Source organism: Notechis scutatus, chromosome 9 (genome assembly GCF_049901735.1).
Source record: "Notechis scutatus isolate UNSWTSFEM ecotype Mainland chromosome 9, rNotScu1.2, whole genome shotgun sequence".
Classification (NCBI taxonomy): Eukaryota; Metazoa; Chordata; class Lepidosauria; order Squamata; family Elapidae; genus Notechis; species Notechis scutatus.
In genome coordinates, this window is record NC_142017.1 from 19,329,844 (window position 1) to 19,352,175 (window position 22,332).

Here is a 22,332-nt window from a genome sequence, read left to right on the forward strand (position 1 = left end):
TCCGAAGACGTCTCCGTGGTCATGTGGCCGGCAGGACTAAATACCTTTGAAGACCTTTGAAGGCTCACGGAACGCTGTTGCCTTCCCACCAAAAGGGTCCCTATTTTTCTACTAGCATTTTTTACGTGCTTTCAAACTGCTAGGTTGGCAGAAGCTGGGACAAGGAACGGGAGCTCACTCCGTTACGCGGCGCTAGGGATTCAAACCACCAAACTGCCGACCTTTCTGATCGACAAGCTCAGCGTCTTAGCCACTGAGCCACTGTATCCCTTAACAACCATATTACTAACTTAACAACTGAAGTGATTCACTTAGCAACTGTGGCATAAAATGGGGCAAAATTCACCTAACAATTGTCTCACTTAGCAACAGAAATGTCAGACTCAATTGTGGTCATAAGGAGTATCTGTATAACTTTTCTTCCTTTTTCACTTCATGTGCTTTTTTTTTAAAAAAAAAACTACAGCTGCCTCTCATCTTAGACTCAGAACCATCTCTCCATATTCCACAATCTTTTCCTCCAAATTATTGTCTAAGGAAGTTATACTCTACACAAATAAAGTGCAACTCCCAGGCCCAAATAAACAACATTTAGAATTATTTTCACGCTCTCCCACTGCATAAATTAAACAGCAAAACATGGGTCCATTAGGAAGGATGGTAGGTTTGGTTTATGACAGGAGGGTATGCTGTGGTAGTAAAAGAGAGAGGGAGGCAGAGAGAGAGAGAGAGAACACACACACATGCAATACAAGGAACATTGACTGCATTGGTTCCTTGTGTAACAATGAGACTGGACAGCTACCTATCTGAAATAGTATAGGTTCTCCTGCTTGAGAAGGCGGCTGGTCTAGAAGACCTCCAAGGTCCCTTCCAACTTTATTCTATTCTAAACTCCCTGTACAAGCAGGAGAGCCTATAACGTTTTAGACAAGTGGCTGTCCAGTCTTACTTAACCACTTAATGACTACCACTGAAAAACTTGTAAAAATAGTTTACAGTCATGTGACAATCCACTTTAGGACCGCAATGGGCAGTCTCCATTATGGTAATAAGTTGAGGATGACCTGCATTTGTTTCTTAGTTCTTGGCAAAAGGAAAAAGGAGAGTAATTCTAAGACTGTAGAGCCATCAAGACTAATATTCTTGATGGCTGAACAGTCTTAGAATTACTCTCTTCTGGAGTTTTGATGGGAGAGATTTACTGATTTAATGATTTACTGTATAATTTTTTTTTTTTTTTTTTGCAAAGAAAGGTACTGATAAAACATTTGGAGCCTTCTCCTTCTTTGTGAAAATCACGTATTAATAATAATAATGATGATAATAACAACAATAACAATAATCTTTTTTTCAATGCAGGGGTCTCCAGTTAAAAAAATACATTTATCTTTTCAGCAATACAATATCAAAAAAAGGAAGGACGGAAGAGAAGGAAGGAAGGAAGGAAGGAAGGAAGGAAGGAAGGAAGGAAGGAAGGAAGGAAGGAAGGAAGGAAGGAAGGAAGAGAAGGAAGGGAGGGAGCAACTCACCATTTTTGTCTGCTCGTCTGAAGATCTAGAAGTAAAAAAGAGATATATTTATTATTTCATTATAACTTGGTCACTACAGTTCAAACCAATACTTATTTTTGTATGGATTAAGCCCACTAGTTGAATTCTTATATCATGATTAGCCACAAATCCTAATTTACATACTATAATGGCTGGAGAGCTAAACAGCATATGAAGCCCTAATTAAACAAGGAAAAAAATCTGGCTTTGCAGGAAGATGAGGTCTTGTTCACACTTTGCTTTTAAGCCACAATTGTATTAATCATAGCTTGTTGAACAAGCCAATTCGGTTGGGTACCCTCGCCTGCACCAAACTATAAAACACAATGGAGAAACTACAGTGGCTGGGAATATTCTTTGGCATATTTATTTGTTTATTTTGATTTTTATGACCATACATTCCACCACCCCCAAACTTGGTGATTCGGAGCATCTAACAGCAATTAAAAACAGAAGCAATGAAGTGAAATATGGTAGTCTTAATGTACAAGCAATCACACAAAAGGTTGTAGAGTCAGGTTCAGTCATGTGATGATCTACTACAGTATTTTACAACCTTAGGAACATACTTGCCAGCCTCAGTTATGGTCAAAACTCAAGGACCACCTGGCAACCAGGATAAAAACCCAACAAACAGGAATTAGATAACAGCAGAAATTGTGGGACAGGAATTACAGATTAACAATATCAATGGCATATAAAGAGAATTTGTATAAGATGTTTTACAGATGGCATTTTGGACTGGCGCGGTTGGCAAACATGTTTAAAGACAAATCAGCCTAATGTTGGAAATGTCACCAGATCCTACTATCATATGTGGTAGACATGCGGAGAAGCAAAGAAATATTGAATGAAAATAAAGACAAGGTTGGAAGAGATGATAAAACGACGTATTGAGTTAAATCCAGAAATATTTCTGTTGGGGATTCTCCCTGAAATGTATAACAAAGAGAAAATGTATTTTTAATTATTCACGTTCAAACTGCAGCTTGAATGGTATTTGCACAACATTGGAAAGGTGAGGAGATCCCCACAGATGGGGAGATAATTAGGAAAATATTAGACTGCGCCGAGATGAACAGATTAACAATAGCAATCAAGGAGAAAGAGCAAACTGAAAACTGTATGATACGGGAAACATATTATCAATGGTTAGAGAATAAAAAAGGAATTTGGTAATGAAGAAGAATGAAGAAGAATAGAAAATAAGATAAGATAGAGATAGCCATAAGATGAGAATTGTTAATATATCTAGGACAAAAATAATTAGATGTAATGTTAATATGGTACTATCACTAGAAGAGTTGTATAATGTTTAGCTGTTTGATGTATCTTAATTCTAAGTTTAGAGAAATAATATTAATGTGAATGTGAAGAAGTTGTAAAGGGTTGTAAATGGTTGTAAAGTTGTAAACGGTGAAAAACTCCTTGTGCCCGGCTGCTTGAGAAAAAAATGGAATGTATGTATTTTTGAAGCTGAAAAATAAAAATCTTATTATTTAAAAAAAAACCAGGATTTAAATAACCATATTAGAGGCCCTAAATTACCCTAGATGTCCATGCTCAGGATCGCAGCCATGTCTTCAGGGTTTTGCAAAACACAAGCAGGGTCAGGGCCAACCTGTTCCCCATGGAAATCATATCCAAAGGACAGGGGCCACAAAAGAAAAGGACCCATTTCCTGGCTGTCATGGTTTGCCGGCAGCAGGTGCAGACGGCTGAGGTTTTGGAGAGCGAGGACTCAGATGAGGGGCCTGCATGTGACGCAGGGATGGGGCCAGGACCATCAGGGAGTGGAATGCTGCCTTTGGAGATTATGGAGGCTGGCAGCAGTGAGGAAGAGGCCCCTGAGGAGCCTGTGCCCAGCATGCATGCATGTAGGGCTGCTTGAAGGAAAGAGCAGCTGCTGCAGCATGCGAGACTTGGGAGTAAGGCTGCAAGGTAATGGCCCCTCCCTCACGAGATAAAAGCTAGCTGAGAAACCGGAGTTCTTTGCAGGAAGCAAAGAAGTTTTTGCACTCAAGCCTTGTGGACATTCGGACTCTCTTGGTTGGTGTTTGGAGACTCTTTCTGTTTGAAATATTTCTTGGCAATTTTATCTGGTGTTCTTGGCAGCCTTGCACAACCTTGGCAAGGCCTGTTCTTATCAGAGACAATTAATTTGAAACAGCCTTTTAACCGGGAAGGAACAGAATTCGTAAAGAATCATTAAAAGGTTTTGCTGTTACCTCTGTTTCATGTTTGTTTCCTTGGAACAAGGTTTGGGTCAGGACACTCTCCTTGATTCACGGCATTGATATTACGCTTATTCTGCCACATCTAATGAGATGACTAGCAGTGGGAAAGAATTAATGAAGGAGAATATTTGTAGCTCGGGGTTGACATGAGGGGGTCCTTGCTACTCTCTGAGCTTAGCTGTTTTCTTGCAGATGTTTTGTTGTCCAAACTAGGTAATGGAACTTGGGGCAGGGAGGCGGAAGAGGAGGAGGAGAGGAGAAGGGGAAGGGGAAGGAGAAGGAAGAGAACTGTGAGGTCCTTCGTGCTCTCTAAGTTTGGCTGTTTTCTTGCAGATGTTTCATGATCCAGCTCGGTAGCATGATCAGTGCTAGAAGAGGGTGGGGTTTGTGAGAAGGAAGAGGAGGAGGTGGTGGAGGAGAACTGTGGGGTCCTTGGCAGTCTCTAAGTTTGGTTGTTTTCTTGCAAATGCTTCATTGCAGTGCACCGATCATGTTACCTAGACTGGGTAATGAAATGTCTACAAGAAAACACCTAACTTCAGAGAGCACCAAGAAGCATAGAATCCTAGCGCTGGAAGGGACCTTGGAGGTCTTCTAGTCCAACCCCCTTGCCTAAGGCCTAAGGATGGTCTTCCTACCATCCTGGACCAATGGGTGTCCAAACTTTTCTTGAAAACCTCCAAAGGGCTTTTCTTTGGTGCAAAGTCTCCTGGGCTGCCGTTCCCCCGCCCCCCCGGGAGAAACACCACTGAGTGCCAAGCGAGGGTCACCATTTTTTTAACTTGAACTGTTGTTCTTCACCATCTTCCCTTCCTAAGACGTTTAGCAGCTGTTCCCGTAACAGACGCCCGATGAACAGCCAGGGAAAAAGGGGGAAATCTGACCAAGATATTTGAATTGCACCGGTGAGGATCTGAAGCTTACAAGATATTTCCTAGTTTGTTGCGGGGGGGAATAGATTGGTGGAGTAATGAACGAAACAAAGAAGCGTTTATTAAGGACCAAGCCTGGGGGAGTTAGAAACGCTGAGCCCAAAGCCAAGGGTGAGGTTGCCAACAGAACACACAATAAAATTAGATTTGATACTCCGATATTAAAAAAGAGGATGTGTCAGCAAAGCTGATCCCTGTGAACCCACAATGCTTGTATAATTAATGTAGGACAGTAAAAGAGATACCATCTTTTTCTCTGCATGGGACGGAGATAAATTGAAGCCAAACCAAGCAGAAGCAGAACCAAGGGAAGGAGAGGGGGTGACACACAAACACACATACAAATAATAGGAGACATCTTGTGGAAATAATATCTGGAGACAAATACAGTAAATGACAACAACAACAAAAATCAGTTCAAAAAAACCACTTAAGAGATGGAGGCAATCCACACTGCAGAAGAGGCAATCCTCCAGATGGGTTGGAAGTACAATTCGTGAAAATCATGGCTAACTTAAATTATTATTATGATTATTTTTTTAAAAAAACCAGACTCATTAGAGTGCACCAGCTGAAATTTCCCCAACGATGGTTCTGGGCCACCCAGAATTATTGGAGTTGGGTACCATATCAAATGCATAATGAATGAATGAATGGATGGATGGATGGATGGATGGGTAGAGGGAAGGAAGAAATAAAAGTGAAAAGAAGCATAGCCCATCAAGCTTGGCCAGGCCATGAAGCACCTGGCAAGGATTCCTGAATGCTCCTTCGTTGCTGCAGGAGCCATTATTGTGAAGGCTGACTGAGTTCTTCTCTTATATCCAACAGAATCGAGAGGATTATTTTGACTTTCTTTCATATACTTTAGACAGATATAGAGTGAGATAGCAAGAGGGGAGAGGGGAAGGGAGAGATGGTAGGTAGGTAGGGGGAGAGAGAGATAGAGAGAGAGAGATGTAGATAGAGAGATGGAGGGATGAATAGCTAGATAGCTAGATAGATGAGAGGGGGAGATGGATGGATGGATGGATGGATGGATGGATGGATGGATGGATGGATGGATGGACGGATGGACGGACAGATAGACAGACAGACAGACAGACAGATGGACGGATGGACGGACAGATGGACGGACGGATGGATGGATGAGAGACGGATGGATGGATGAGAGATGGACAGATGGATAGATAGATAGATAGATAGATAGATAGATAGATAGATAGATAGATAGATAGATAGATAGATAGATAGATAAATAGATAGATGAGAGAGAGAGGTGGATGGATGGATGGATAGATAGAGATGGATACATAGATAGATAGGAGGGAGGAAGGGAGGGAGAGAGAGAGAGAGAGAAAGAGAGAGAACTGTGATCAGGAAGAAAAGAAAGCAACTTGCTCCCCTTCTCTTATTCCAACAAGCAATTGAAGAAAACATTTTTTTGCATATAGCCATTATATAAACATTTTACTGCACAACAATCCAATTTAAAACACACCTAACTGGCACTATCCATAGGCAATTTGCTTCTAGTCTCACACTAGAATTAAAAGGTATTGGAAATTTAAATTGTTTTGCATTTTCATTCAAAATGTCAAGAAGTATGTGTGTAGGGGGTGGTGTTGATGTGTGTGTGTACATATATATACATAATTACACCCATATTATTCCGTCTTGAGCTCATTCATTCGAGCTACAGAGCACACCTGATTAAACAACCACAAGAGACCACAACGTCAACAGGATGAAAAAGGCTGTCATATAAATAGCTTTTGTTCAGCTGGAGAGCGAAAGACTTTATTTTCTGGGTCATAACTCAAAAGAAACAGGGATGCAAGAAAAAGAAAAAAGAGGGAAACATACAGGATCAAAAAGCAAGATTATCTCAGCAATACTATCCCAGAGACCAGTCGTGTTGGTTTCTGCCTTTTAAATACACCTCGAGCGATGCTTGAATCGGGGCGAAGTTAGCATTAAAAAGAACATGGCAGCTCAAACCAGCCTCTGAAGTGCGCTGCTAACAGGGCAAATCTGAAATAGGAATCAACAAAAGGCTGCTGCATTTGAAGTCCGCTGGGCAAGGAACGCCAGCTGTTAAGACACAATTTAATTGCCCACCTATAAGGCAGCTAATGCCACAAAAAATGGATTGGAATAAATAGGCAGTCAAAACAGGGAGGGAAAAAAACAGACCTAATAAATTCCATAACTGGCTGATTTAAGAATCTGGGGCTCGTAGTTCTAATCCCTTCGGATGGCGCCTGGGCAAGGAGGATTTTAATTCCCAAGGCTTGCCTTCCACACTTTGCTTTTAGCCATTTGATTGCAAAAAAAAACCTCTTGAAACAGCACTAACCTAATTCCCATCCTTGGTAGCAACCCTGAAGTGAGCTTGGATGAAGCCATCTTGGAGGCTCCTAGGGTTGCCACACAACAGAGGGAGGGGGGAAAATAGTTAGATGGGGTTTTGTAGCCAGAACAAGAAAGTTTTCCTGTGGGAACCAAGGACATGCTCACAGGAGGCTGGCCAGAGGAGAAGCAAGTAACCCAGCAACCGGCCAGCACCTGGATTGGACAGCATGACCAGTGACTTGGGGGAGGGAGGAGAAACGTTTCCTATTAATTAGGTGAAAGCCATGGAAATTCCAGAGTTGGCTTTCACCAGTTTGTGCCAATATGATGTATCCAATAAAGTGTTTGTCAGCCTTGGAAGTCATATTTTGCTTGGAAACTTTGAGGCTGCCACATTTAGCGCCTGGGAATTTGAGAGGGGGGATTTCATGGAGAGTTGAAAGATGAAGACTCAACAACATTCTTTCTCAGATAATCAAGGACATGTTGCCTTGCACTTGGAGAGGAGTGTCTGATGGGATCAAACACAATCTAAACACAATCTAACCCCAAATTAAACACAATCTGAAATGTCCCTTTTATGAAGAACCAAATTCATGCAATTCATCTCACGCCTCGTCCTGGCCTGAAATCTGCTTTGCACTAAGATCTCCCCTGCATTGTTAGGCATGTCAACCCCACCCATCCTGTGGTGGTATTCAATTCTTTTTTACTACCGGTTCTGTGGGCGTGGCTTGGTGGGTGTGGTGTGGCTTGGCAGGTGTGGCGTGGCTTGGTGAGCGTGACAGGGGAAGGGTATACTGCAAAATCCCCCTTCCCTCCCCACCCCACTAACCTGCTTTCCAGCTCTGTTCTCCTGTGCAGGGCAACCAAAGGAGACCCAGCCAATCAGCTGGCACTCAGGAAGTGGAGAAGAGATGGGGGCGGGGCCAGTCAGAGGTGGGATTGGCCGGTTCTCCAAACTACTTAAAATTTCTGCTCCTGGTTCTCCAGAACTGGTCAGAACCTGCTGAATACCATCTCTGCACCCACCCCACTTCAAAAATGTACTAAAATACTAAATACTAAAAATAAAAAAATAAAATAAAATAATAAAATAAAATAATAAAATAAAATAAAATAAAATAAAATAAAATAAAATAAAATAAAATAAAATAAAATAATAAAATAAAATAAAATAATAATAATAATAATAATAATAATAATAATAATAATAATAATAATAATAATAATAATACTGTACTAAAATAGGGCAGGTCGCTCCTTCTATAGGAACTAATGGACTCATCTTATAACACCTCACCTGATTAAATATCCCAGAAACTCTGATCATTTTTATGTAAAATTATTATTGTCAGATCAGGGTGATTCAGTCTCTCTGAACATAGCTACATTTTGTTACGCTGACAGTAAAATTAGACAGACTTTGGTTGCCTGTTGATTTCACCTTCGTTTGTAGTATATTAATATTACAATAGTTCTCAAGTTAGAATATTTTGGACATGTGGATGTGACACCCAGAAAATACGACACCCTCCACTTGAACCTCCAGGGAAAAATTGAAGGCCAATGAGGTCCAGGCAGAAGAAGAACACGGTGGCTTCAAAATCTAAGGGGCTGGTTTGGACAAAATTCAGCAGCCCTTTTTTGTGCAGCTGTTGATAAAAATAGGATTGCCAACATGCGATGATGGATATAGTAGTAGTAGTAGTAGTAGTAGTAGTAGTAGTAGTAGTAGTAGTAGTAGTAGTAGTAGAAGAAGAAGAAGAAGAAGAAGAGAAGAAGAAGAAGAAGAAGAAGAAGAAGAAGAAGAAGAAGAAGAAGAAGAAGAAGAAGAAGAAGAAGAAGAAGAAGAAGAAGAAGAAGAAGAAGAAGAAGAAGAAGTTGTTCTCAATTTGCACTAGTTTGTTTAGAGACCGTTCAAAGTTACAATGGCACTGAAAAATGTGACTTATGACCATTTTTCACAGTTATGACCTCTACAGCATCCACAGGATCATGTGACCAAAATTCAGACGCATGGCAACTGCCTCACACTTATGACTGTCCCAGCATCCCAGAGTCATGTGATCCCCTTTTTTGACCTTCTGTCAAGCAAAGTTCATGGGGAGCCAGGTTCACTTAACAACTGGGTTACTAACTTAACAGCTGCAGTGATTCACTTAACGACTGTAGCAAGAAAGGTCATAAAATGGGGCAAAACCCATTTAACAATTGCTACACTTAACAGCAGAGATTTTGGGATCAACTGTAGCTTAAGTCAAGGACTGCTTATTCAACTTTATACCTGCCCTATAACTTAAACTCTGGACAAGCATTTCATTGGGCTTGTATAAGTTGTCCTATCTTGGGCAGGAGGCTGGACTAGGTGACCTCCAAGGTCCCTTCTGGCCCTAGGATTCTATGTTCTATGTTCTACTATGCCTTGTTCTGTTTGGTTCTGTTCTGTTTTATTTTAATGTTTAATTTTTTTTTCTGCTGCTCCGTGACTGTAATAAAGATTGAAGTGAACTGAACAGGTCTACTTTCATCGGGGAAAATATTTCAGGACTGGTAGCATAAATTTAGAAGAGCAATCACTCATTTGTTATCACCTACCCCCACAACGGCTCCCCAAAGATAAATCAACAAACACGTTTTTTCTCCTCTCTCCTTAGTCTCTCTCTCTCTCTCTCCTTAATATTTAGACTCAACTAACACTTGGTAAAACACCATCTAAACCAGGGGTGTCCAACCTTGGTAACTTTAAGACTTGTGGACTTCAACTCCCAGAACTCTGGGAGTTGAAGTCCACAAGTCTTAAAGTTGCCAAGGTTGGACACCCCTGATCTAAACAAAACCAGAGAGAACATCTGACATTAAGTGTAGAGAGGGTGAAAACAACAACCCTGTACCCGTGTTTCCCCCAAAATAAGACCCCGTCTTGGTTTTTCCCCCCACCAAAACAGGCACCAGGTCTTATTTTCGGGGGAAGTCATCCACTGGCTAACCATACTTGCACGCGTCACCCCTGGCCTCCTTTTTGCTGTCAGAGGCCTTCAGGAACTTCTTCTTCTGCAGCCAGCAAGGCTTTCCTGAAGGCCCCTGCCGCCGATAGGATCGATCCTGAACTTTGTTATCCGCCACAGAGGCCTTCAGGAAAGCCTTGCCAGCCTTGCTGGCTGCAGAAGAAATGGACCGGCAAGGCAAGTGTCGTGGTGTGCAAGGCCTGGCTACAACTGTCCAAAGGTAAGTAGTAGGGCAGCTCCACTCCCCGATCCCCACCCTAGCTTAATTTTTTCTCGTGCATTCTGGATTGAGCGGGATCTTAATTAGGGCTTATTTTGCGGGGTAGGGCTTATATTGGGTGCATGTGTAAAAATCAAGCTAGGACTTACTTTCAGGGTAGGTTGCATTTTTGGGGAAACAGGGTATTTGAAAACAAGGTGGGCCAAATTCAGCAATGCACTGCTTTTGACAATCTCATTTTAATTCTGCACATTTTCTGCACCACTTCTAGCCTTTCACTAAAAGAGGCTCACTTAAATGTTACACTGTTCTTGACTGTTGCTTTGAGAAATGCTATTCTCACCGGAGACCGACACTGCATCACAGAAGCAGAAAAACAACACAAATATCCAGAATAATTGAGATGCCTCATCACCTATGAGACAACCGCAAGTGGAACTGGAACTTCCATTGCTAAATGTGGCGGTCATTAAGTGAACTATACCCAATTTGATGAGCTCTTTTGTGCAACGAAATTTGGCTTCCTTCAATGAATGTTCTTATTAGGTCAGGCCAGTCACAAAGGCAATCATTGTAAATACATACCGGTTGTTGAGATCCCAAATCTTGATCATATGACCAGGGGGAATGCTGCAACTGTCATAAGTGCGAGGATTGGTCATGAGTCACTTTTTTCAGCACCGTTGTAACTTCAAACAAATGGCCGTAAGTCAAGGACTACCTGTGTTCCCTTCTCAAAGCAAAGAATGTTATCAGTGTATACAGAATAATGGAGTTGGAAGGGATCTTGTAGGTCATCTAGTCCAACCCCCTGCCCAAGCAGGAGACCCTACACCATTTCTATCCTAAATTATCCTTGAGCCTTGGTAGTTAGCACTCTTGTTTCTGCTCTGGGAAAAATAATCCTAAGAATTGTCTTTTTCTACCATAAAGTATCAAAAATGAGAAAGCTCAATTTTGCAAGTCTTCAACCTCTGGTGACACATTCACTCCAAAGCACCAGAGGGCAGGACTAGAAGCCATGGGTGGACTAAGCGTGTGATTAATTATGGTCTCAGGAAGCCTTGGTCAGAACAGATATTGCATCAAGTAGCTCAGATATTTAGAGGAAGAGTCACTACCGCTATTCGGTGGTGGGATTCAACCGGCGTAGCAACCTGTTCAGTGAGGGTGCACTGTGCCATGTGAATCAACTGGGCTGCAAAACACGGAAATATAGGACAGACTCCGGCAGGGGCAGGTGAGCGGGGCCAACTAATCGGCAGAACTACCGGTTCATTTGAACCGGTCCGAACCGGCTGAATCCCACCTCTGCCGCTATTTCTTTTCAAGTAGTTTGGAGAAAATCCGAGTCTCTCTTCTGGACTCCTTAAACTACCCTTAATGTTAAGGCGAGCAGGAGGGAAGGTGCTTCATGCCAAAATAAGAGAATCTTGCACAGCTCATCAACCGACAACAGCAGAGAAGAGACCTGGGTGTCAAGTAGCTGCAAAATATTTAGTGGACTAAATTTCCACTTGCTACATCAGCTAAATTTTAGCTGGCACTTTTAATATCTCCTCTGAAACCACTCCGGGTAGCATTTCCAAAAGAGAAGTGAAATAGTAACTGACTCGTTCTGTTTTTCTTTTGATACCTTGATGCTTTCCAAAATGGCAAATTCAGAGGTATATGCTTTATTATTGGGGTTGTTATTCTGATCGTTGTTACTATTATTGCTGCAAAGTGCAGTGGAACACACACACACAGCATTGCAGCACGAAACTCCCTCCCTTAGCAAGGGATCTACGACAATTTGCTGCAGCCAATTCTCTGTGGCCAACTCGACACGGGACAACTCGCCATGAGATAAGAGTTACACTAATATCAAAGAAATAGCGGGATCGCATCATTAAAGAAAGAATGCCAAAAAGTCATGTGATTTTTGATTCTATGCCTCTATATACACAACCAAGGATTGTAATAGCATTTTTGGCTGCTGCCACACACTGATGGCTCATGTTTAAGGGATCGTCCTGCCTGTACTCAGTTAATCAAACAGTCTCTATCAATGGACTAAGCAGGACTCGCACTGAGAACCAGCAGGTTATATCCCATCCCATTAAATCTGTGAGATCTAGCGTACCTGTCAGCATTCCAGCAAACCTCCTATTCCAACCAATAACCCCGAGACAGAGTTCCTTTTATTTGGATAGTAACTGGCACCACTGTGGAATCCTTACAATAAGTAAAAACTACAAATCCATCCCCTGCACCCATCAGCACATCCCATGGCCCAATCACCCTCCGTCCCAAGTTAAGACTTCCTGTCACTTATGCGCAACACGACCTGACCTTGAATCAGAAAAAGAATTTTATTATGTCTAACTAGATATACTCCAATGAATTCCACCCTCCCACTTTCCCAGGCTCAATTCCGGCAGCGTGGGAGCATCGGATCTCAATATGGCTTCCAAAGCTGACAGTACCCCTGTGTCAGATCCACCAGCTTCGGCTTGGCGCCTCGCTGGTGTTTTGCCATTGATCAGGGAAGGGAGGGGGGAACAAATCAGCAATAAAAAGCTGTATACTTTTATGGGAATTAGAGAGAGGGGTGGGATTGAAAGTTGAGGAAGAACGGAAGGGTTTGGAATGTGGTTCCTGCTGGCATCTCCAAGGCCCTTTTGCCCCGAGTGTGGAATTTCGCCAGGCCAAACCTCTTTGAGTTTCTTACAACATCATGACGGTGCTGGATTGGCTATGCCCGACCGGACTATGCGGGGAGGTCTAGGGGAAACCAGGGATTTTAATTCTGTATTGAAGCACGGGGATTTTTAGATTCCGCTGGACTCTCTTGCGATCAGCATCTCTTAGTAAAAGTTGCCTTTCCACTTCAAAATGGAGTCGAGGGTTTCACTTCCCTAAGGGACCAGGCAGGGGCAGGTCTGACACCTTGCTTGGATGAGACCATTAGATCATTCAGGGACCTCCGCAAAATAATTTCTGATGCACAAAACAGAACCAAAGCTGCTGGAACACCTCCCCACCCCCGTCATTCATTTTATTGCAATCCCTTCAGTTTGCTCCCTAGGGTCGATCGTTGTTAGGGCAAGATAGCAGAATTACAGTAGCCCTTGACTTACGACCACAATTGAGTCCAAAATTTCCGTTGCTAAGCAAGACATTTGTTAAGTGAGTTACTCCCTGTTTTGCAACCTTTTCTTGCCACAGTTGTTAAGTGAATCACGGCTGTTGTTGAGTGAGTAACAGGGCTGTTAAGTGAACCTGGCTTCCCCTTTGACTTTGCTCGTCAGAACGTTACAAAAGGGGATCACATGACCCCAAGGGGACATAGCAACCGTCATAAGTGTGAGTCAGTTGCCAAACATCTGAATTTTGATCACGTGACCAAGGGGGGCGCTGCAATGGTTGTTAAGTGTGAAAATGGTCATAAGTCACTTTTTTCAGTGCTATTATAACTTTGAACAGTCATTAAACGAACTGCAGGGTGTTTGTGAGACTGCTGGGTGCTTTCTGCTTGGGTTGTGTCATGCCCTTGTTGGAATCTGATTCTGAGGGGGAGATTGAGTAGCTGACAGGGAGTGGGAGTGTGGCTCCGGTGGCTGTGGAAGAAACGGGGGAAGGGCACAGTCTGGCTGGGCATTTAGAGCCCAGGGCCCTCCCCTCTTCATCCTACAGCATGCAAGGAGGAATGGAAAAGGGAGCAATGTGGCTTACGGGAGAGGAAAGGGCCCTGATCTCTTTCATTACTGGGAGAACAGGAGACCAATTCACAAAGCATTCAAAACCACAAGGAACTAACAAGGGTAACATTTAAAAAGTTAAAACATCTATCAAGATGTTCGTAACTGAGCTAGTTAATTCAAGTGGTGTGGGATAAAGAGGTTAGTAAACATGATTGTGTGTCAAATTTTAACAAACAATATTTGAGGGGCTGTCACAAAGAAGAAGGGATCAATCTATTGTCCCAAGCACCTGAAGGCAGGGCAAGAAGCAACGGATGAAAACTAACCAAGGAGAGAAGCAACCTAAAACTAAGGAGAAATTTCCTGAGAGTGACAACAATTAATCAATGGTTAATCAACAGGTTGCCTTCAGAAATTCTGGGTGCTTCATCATTGGAGACTTTTAAGAAGAGACTGGACATCTTACTTGTCTGGATGTGTACTATAGAGTCCGAGCAGGGGGTTGGAATAGATGACCTCTAAGGTCCCTTTCAACTCTGTAATTTTGCCACCAGTTTGATACAAAATAATTGAGGTCACCAATCCTAAACAACATCAGAAAAGTTCTTTGTTCACTGTACAATTTTCTTCAAAAAACAAACAAACCAAAAACCTTGCAATAAATTCATTAGCCAAACGTTTTTCAACATGACACAACCACATTCTTTGACAAGTTAAGATTGGGAACTGTGCGAGAAAACTGCTTGTCTTGCATAATTCTAGCAGGAAAAGTGCATTTTTCCTTCTTTATTGATAAACAAAGCCTTCGTTGTCACTTGCGATTCTTACCAATGCAAAACAAGCCTTCGGATCGATTAAAACAAGAAAAAAACCAAGACAATCTATTATCCATGATTTCCAAAAGAACTCTCTATGTAAATTATGTTCACAGGAGATTTCCTTTCCCGAGACTTTCCAATACTTTAAAAATAACAGCTCACAGCACTGCACATCGATATAACTTTTAACAAAATTCGTTACCACCATAAACCTTCTTGAGATCAACCCCAAAAGGAAAACTCTATTTAATAAGATCGAACAGGCCAGATCTGTTATGATCTGGGAAAGATTTTTCTATTTCCCATCTACACTCCAATAAATTACAATTGCTACATGCCAGGAGGGAGTCATAAAATATTAATTCTCGAAGAGGGACAGAGAGAAGGAAGAGGGGAATTTCTTCCCTACGAGGGGAAATAGCCTCAGCCATTATTCCTTGTCTAGGATTTTCCTCCTTTCCCCGCAAAGCAAGTTGGATTGTTTCTCCATTTGTTGAATAGTTTTGAAGAGGAGAAAACTTCACCGGACTCCGCAAGGGGATTGTAAAACTGAAGGGATCGTAAAAGTTACTGAACAGGCTGGAAAGGTTTTCTAGGAATTTCTAGGGTTGTTTGAAAATGGATGCAGCTGCAGATATGGTTGTGGTTGTCGTTGTGATGTGGCAATTGGCAGGGACTCAAGTCAGGGGAGAAAGAGGGAGGGTGGGGCTGGCCCACCCACCCAATTGACTGCAATGAGGTTGGTTCAAAGTTTGAGGCTTTCCCTAAAAAGGACCACATTCTCAAGGTCTTCACTTTTCCAAGGAAGCCTTTTGCAGCTGCTCTGGGACAAACCCCTTCCTCTTTTCTTTTTTTTTTTTAACCTCCCCTTCCCCAGGACTCTGGGTTTCCAAGTGCCCCCCTCCTGGGTTTCGGAACCAGGCTACTTTGGGGAGGGGGGGTCTTTCTCCAGGATGGGGAGGGAAAACCTTACAGATTAACAGAGTTGGAAGGGACCTTGTAGGCCAGGGGTCTCCAACCTTGGCAACTTTAAGCCTGGCGGACTTCAACTCCCAGAATTCCCCAGCTGGGGAATTCTGGGAGTTGAAGTCCGCCAGGCTTAAAGTTGCCAAGGTTGGAGACCCTCTTGTAGGCCATCTAGTCCAACCCACTCACTGCCCAAGCAGGAGGTCCTATACCATTTCTGACAGATGACGGATCGGTCTGCAAAGGTCCCCCTGGAGTGGACCACCTCAAGGGCCACCATAACCACTCATCCCCCAAAAAAAACCTTGCCTGGTTCCCTATCCCGCTAAAAACTCCGGGGACTCCAGACATGGTTGGCTCCCTCGAGCCCGCGCCCAGAGACTCCGAGCCTCGGGATAGACTGCCCCCGCGGCTGGAGGCTCCATCGGCACCCCGCGCGAGGGTCTTTCCAAGGGAAAACGAAGTCTTCTGCTAAGGGGGATCGCCCAACCCGGGGAACCCCGACTGCCACCACCCCCGACCCCCCCCCCAATGATCCGGGTCAGGAGAAAGGCTCCCGGGGGAGCGGTGTCGGAGGGGAGGGGTGGGGCGAGATGAGAAGCTGGACCCAGGGTCAAGTGAGGGCAGCTAGACGGGTCCGGGAGGCATGCTAAAAAAAGTGGGGGTTCCACCCTTCCAGGAGCCCCGCGACTCACGTCCAGGATGACCGAGGTGCCTTTCTTCGGCTCGGCGCCGGCGGCCCCGGACTCCTCGGGCAGCAGCTCCCGCTCGGCCAGGGGGCTCTTGCCGTCGCTCATCTTGGTGACCACCCAGCGAAGCAACCCGTCCAGCCCGCGGCCACCGCCGCCGCCGCCGCCGCCGCCGCTCGCCGGCTGCTGTTGCTGCTGCTGGCGGAGCAGCCTGTGGACGCTCTCGCGGCAGTAACGCGCTGCCTGCTCACACATCTTTCCCCGACGCCTTCATGCTGGAGCCGGGGGTATTCCCTCCCCAGCCCCGGCTCCCTCCGCGCCCCGCGCCCGAGCCCACCCTTGCGCGCCCTCCGCCGGAGGCAAGGCAGGCAGGCAGGCAGGCAGGACTGGCCCCGCCGAGGGGGGCGAGAGGGAATTAAAAGCCGGAGGGGGGACGGGGGGGGGAGAGAAGGGGGCGCGGCAGGCGGGTCTGGTCTCCGATCCAGCCGGAGGAGGAGGAGGAGGAGAGGCGCGGGGCCGCCCCTGGCTTCTCGCCGCGGCGCGCCTGGGAAAGGAGGATGGGCCGCTTCCTGAAGTTTCCTAGGTACCAGATTTTATTTTATTTTATTTTATTTTTGGGGGTGGGGAGAGAATTGAAAAGCCCAATGCAAAGGAAAAGGGGGAAGGGTAAGAGGAAAGCAAGCAACTCCAGTCGTCAATTGTCCGAAATTATAGTATGAGGTGAGAGATGAGATGAGATCTTATGATAGATAGATGACATGACATGCAATAACAGCAGAGCAGAGCGCTTAGAGTTAGAGAGCACTTCATAGGGCTTTACAGAGTCAGCATATTGCCCCTAACCATCTGGGTCCTAATTTTACCGACCCTGAAAAGATGAAAAGATGAGTCAACCTATATATCGGTCATAACGTAACATAATATAACAACATAACACAACATACATTAACATAACATAAAACAACATAACATAACAACATAACATAACTTAACAACATAACATAACATAATATAACAATAGAACATAACATAACATAATATAACAATAGAACATAACATAATATAACAATAGAACATAACATAATATAACATAACATAACATAATACCCTGTTTCTCCAACAATACGGCCTCCCCCAATAGGAAGTCCCAGCATGTTTTATAGGCATGAAATGAAATTAAGCCCCTCCCCCAAATTAAGGCCTATATTAAAACATGCGAAATGGGGGGGAATGGTGGGGGGGCTTGCCATTAGGAAGTACTTTTGTTGCACACCTGGATATGATGCTGCCTGCGTTGACCCCGATACGAAGTGCCCCACCAACGCCGAGGTCAACATCCAAGCCGTTGCCGCCCACCCGAAGATGCAAGGGGGGGGGGATTAAGTCACCCCCAAAAAGACGGCCTAGCCATTTTTTCGGGGCTCAAAAAAAAATAAGACCCAGCCTTATTATATGAGAAACACGGTATAACAATATAACATAATATAACAATATAACATAACATAACATAATATAACATAACAATAGAACATAACATAATATAACATAACATAACATAACATAACAATAGAACATAACATAACAACATAATATAACAACATAACATAACATAATATAACAACATAACAATAGAACATAACAGAACAGAACAATATAACATAATATAATATAACAATAGAACATAACATACTGTATAGTAGAGATCATTAAGTCTAGATAGTAAACGTTGCAATGCAGAAGAGAAGAGAAAACTGAAGAACATCACAAAATACAAATGCCTGCAAAAAGAAATAGAATGACTGTGGCGGAAGAAAGCAAAGATAGTTCCAATAGCAATAGGCGCCATGAGTGCAACCGCAAAACATCTGGAGCACCCCTTGAACATGTTCGGCATTGACAAAATCACCATCAGTCAATTGCAAAAGGCAGCATTCCTCGGAACAGCTTACAACCTGCATCAAGACTTTTAACACATCCAACAACAATGTTCCAGTTCTTTGGAGAAAGTTGGGGGGAAATACGAAATCCAGTCTAAAACAGCCATAATAATTCTGCATGACACATTGACACCGAATGCATATTGATTCATGAATCATGGTTTACAAATCTCAAAGCCTTAGTTTCCACTTAAGTCAGACCAAGAAGCACTAAAATACTCAGATTTTAAAAAAGCAACTACAGGGTTGTGTATAATCTGTGAACTGGTTGATATAGTATGCTAAACCAAATCCAAAGCTAATTTTAGCTTAGTGTCTTGCACAAATCCAGACAAACAGGGATTACAGGCAATTCTCCACTTATGTCCACAGTAGAGTCCAAAAAATAATAAACCATGGCTTACCATAGAAAGCAAACAGGGTAATACTGAATGCAGGGATGGTGTCTTTTTGAGCAAACAATAGTGCTTGTAGTGAACTGCCAATGAGACCTTAAGCCATGATGGAGACCTTTACCTTTTGAGCAACAGGTGTGAACTTAGGACACCTTTCCAAGGCCACCAACAGATTGTGCCACCTTTACTGACATTTTGGCTCTGTTCTGAATGGAAAGCAAACAAAAGTAAAACAGGAGGAGGAAGGGGTGTTATGTATGTTTGCCGCCTTGAGTTATTTATAAAGTAATAAAGGTGGAGTAAGCATCGAGTACATGTATTCATGAATTTGACACTTTTCCGTGGAAGCTGTTGGGATTCACTGCTGCTCTGCGTTCTGAACTATGGCAAGATTCCCCACGAGGAAAAATCGTCCCAGGGTTGTTATAGGAGGAACCAAAATGAAAGGCCTGCACGCACACCAACCTTCTCCAACTTGATGTTCTTCAGAAGATCAGGGGTTCCTATATATCTGGAAAATTCCAGAGAGTTCTTCAAGGAAAACTGAGATATAACTCCTGCCTTCTTCCCTTTCCCCCTCTTTCCCTTTCCTTCCTTCCTTCTCTCCTTCCTTCTTTCCCTCTGCTTCCTTCCTTCTCTCCCTCTCTCCCTCTTCTCCCCTTCTTCTTCTTTTCCCTCTCCGTCCTTCCTTCTTTCCTTCTCTCCCTCTTCTTCCTTCTCTCCTCTCTCCTCTTCTCCCTTCTTCTTTTCCCTCCGTCCTTCCTTCTTCCTTCTCTCTCTTCTTCCTTCCTTCTCTCCCTCTTCTTCCTTCCTTCTTTCCCTCTGCTTCCTTCCTTCTCTCCCTCTCTCCCTCTTCTCCCCTTCTTCCTTTCCCTCTCCATCCTTCCTTCTTTCCTTCTCTCCTCTCTTCTTCCTTCCTTCTCTCCTCTCTCCCTCTTCTCCCCTTCTTCTTTTCCCTCTCCGTCCTTCCTTCTTTCCTTCTCTCCCTCTCTTCCTTCTCTCCCTCTCTCCCTCTTCCCTTCTTCTTTTCCTCTCCGTCCTTCCTTCTTTCCTTCTCTCCCTCTTCTTCCTTCCTTCTCTCCCTCTTCTTCCTTCCTTCTCTCCCTCTTCTTCCTTCCTTCTCTCCTCTCCATCCTCTCTCCCTTCTTCCTTTCCCTCTCCTCCTTCCTTCTTTCCTTCTCTCCCTCTCCCTCTTTCCTTCCTCCTCTCCCTCTCCCCCTCTCCTTCCTTCCTTCCCAGTCTTAAAGCCTAAGCTCTGCTTATTGGACCCAATTGAAAAAAGGACACTATAAACTAATACTAATCAGGGGGGAAAAAAATCTGCTGGTTCTCATTTATTTTGATGGAAAGAACTGTGGCTGATTCCTATTTTTCCAAAGAGGGATTTCTTTCCTTATGGGATTCTTAGGGACAAATGGACAAGGGCCGAGTGAAAAAAAATCTCGAAACTACCAAACTCCTTTTCTCGTTTCACTCCATCTTTCTGCCAGAGAAATACAGGTAAGTCCTCAACTTACAGCAGTTCATTTAGTGGCCATTTTAAGTTGTCACAGCACTGCAAAAGTGACTTATGACCGTTTTTTTACGTTTAACAACCATTGCCTCATCCTCATGGTCCCATGGTCCAAATTCAGTTGCGCTTGGCAACTGACTCTTATTTATGACCGTTGCTGTGTCCCAAGGTCGTGTGATTCCTTTCATGACCTTCCGACAGGCAAAATCCAATCGGGAAGGCAGGTTCACTGAGCAGCACGTTATTAACTGAACCATGTAGACATTCACTGAACAATTGTGGCCAGAAAGGCTGTCAAATCACCATCATCTTCATTTAATGACCCCCATAATCCCTTGCGAGGTGGAGTCTGGGCAACTGAACGGAGCTAGCAGAGAATTTTACTGGCCGGATGCCCTTCCTGTCACCAGTGTGGAGTTTTGTTCAGCAGACAATATTCTCATTGTGCCCAGAGAGCAAAAAAAAAAAAAATACCTGCCTCTATCTAGGATTGAACTCACAGACTCCCGATTGTGAGGCAAGAGTTCCACCTCTAGGTTACCATACCACTCCCCAGAAAAATGGGGTTGTAAAATGTAATAAAGGCAGTAAAGCATGAATGATTAAAAGTATAGTCAAATGATTTATTAATAGCGATATTAGGATATATAAGTTTGGATTGACAATATGAGTTGTTATGTAATATAACTGTAATTGAGACTACGAAATGAATGCACAAAACTGATGAACCAACCGACACACTGTACGTACATAAGAGAGTTGATGTTTTAATGTTTTGTTTGTCTTGTTTGTTTGTAGAAAATCAATAAAATTGTTTTCAAAAAAAAAAAAAAGGCAGTAAAAAAAATTGCTGAAATCACCATCTTGGCTTAACAACAGAAATTTGGGAGTCCTTTGTGGCCATAAATTGAGGACTAACTGTAGTCACATCTTTTAAGCCCTTTTGGCCCACAGAAAAAGGGGACAGAGAGTTTCTGAGCGTAGCTTTAGTTGTTAGTTGCAAAGTCGTGTCCGACCCATCGCAACCCCATGGACCACGTTCCTCCAGGCCTTCCTGTCCTCTACCATCCTCCGGAGTCCATTTAAGCTCAGGCCGACGGCTTCAGGGACTCCATCCAGCCCCCTCGTTCTCTGTCGTCCCCCTTCTTCTTCTATTGCCCTCAATCGTTCCCAACTCTAACCCTGACCCTAACCCTTGTCCTTTCCCTTTCAGCCCTGCCACGCGTGGAAACAAGATGGCATTCCATCCATTGGAGCCAGTAATTGGGTTTGGATCCAGCCTCCACTGAAAGTCCTTACTGCAACCAGAGTGGGGCAGACCTTCCCAAGCCTGTCCAACCATTAAACCATCTTTCCAAGCAGTCACCATGTTTCCCAGTGTCTTTCTTCCCCATTTGGAACTGAACCCAGAAGGCTATTTCTTCTCCAGGGAGTCCTTCCTTCTCATGAGGTGGCCAAAGTCTTTGAGTTTCCTCTTCAGGATCTGGCCTTCTGAAGAGCAGTCAGGGTTGGTCTCCTCTAGGGCTGACCGGTTGGATCGCCTTGCAATCCGAGGGACTCGCAGGAATCTTCTTCTCCAGCCCCAGAGTTCAAAGGCCTCCATTCTTTGGTGCTCAGCCTTCCTTACGGTCCAACTTTCACGGGCCACACATTGCAACGGGGAAAACCATAGCCTTGACTATACACTCTTTTGTTGGCAAGGGGATGTCTCTGCGTTTTAGCAGGCTGTCTGGCCTCATCCTTCCTTGCATCTTGAAATATCTGCCCAGTTTGCTTGGTGCCTTTTTTGAGTCCAGGGAATGTTGATATCTGCTAAGGTTCAGTGAGAAGGCCTTCCCTCCCCCGACCTGCTTTTATCTCCCTCTGGGAATCAGCTAATCCTCTCCTATCTCAGGCTCCGTGGGGAGATTTAACTAATTAAAGGCTTCCAGCAGGCTGAAAGATCCCTGGTCTTTGGAGGCAAATGTCAAGAGCAGATGCGGTTTTTGCTCCTATTTGCTAATGAATGGAAAATTGTGTCAAA

General features: G+C 43.8%; 1 protein-coding gene across 2 annotated transcripts in view; it reads right to left on the reverse strand.

Annotated features, from left to right (window-relative positions):
* NECAB2 (N-terminal EF-hand calcium binding protein 2) overlaps nucleotides 1-16,747 on the reverse strand; it is a 186,756-nt gene extending 170,009 nt beyond the window's left edge. The window contains exons 1-2 of one of the 2 annotated variants that reach the window (XM_087971738.1): nucleotides 16,471-16,747; nucleotides 1,533-1,557 (exon numbers count right to left, since the gene is read on the reverse strand). In XM_087971738.1, coding sequence (XP_087827864.1) covers nucleotides 1,533-1,557; nucleotides 16,471-16,719 — 274 coding nt within the window. In that variant the 5' untranslated portion in view covers nucleotides 16,720-16,747. The remainder of the gene's footprint in view (nucleotides 1-1,532; nucleotides 1,558-16,470) is intronic. The other variant, XM_087971737.1, reaches the window with a different exon arrangement.
* Between the last annotated feature and the right edge of the window lie 5,585 nt (nucleotides 16,748-22,332).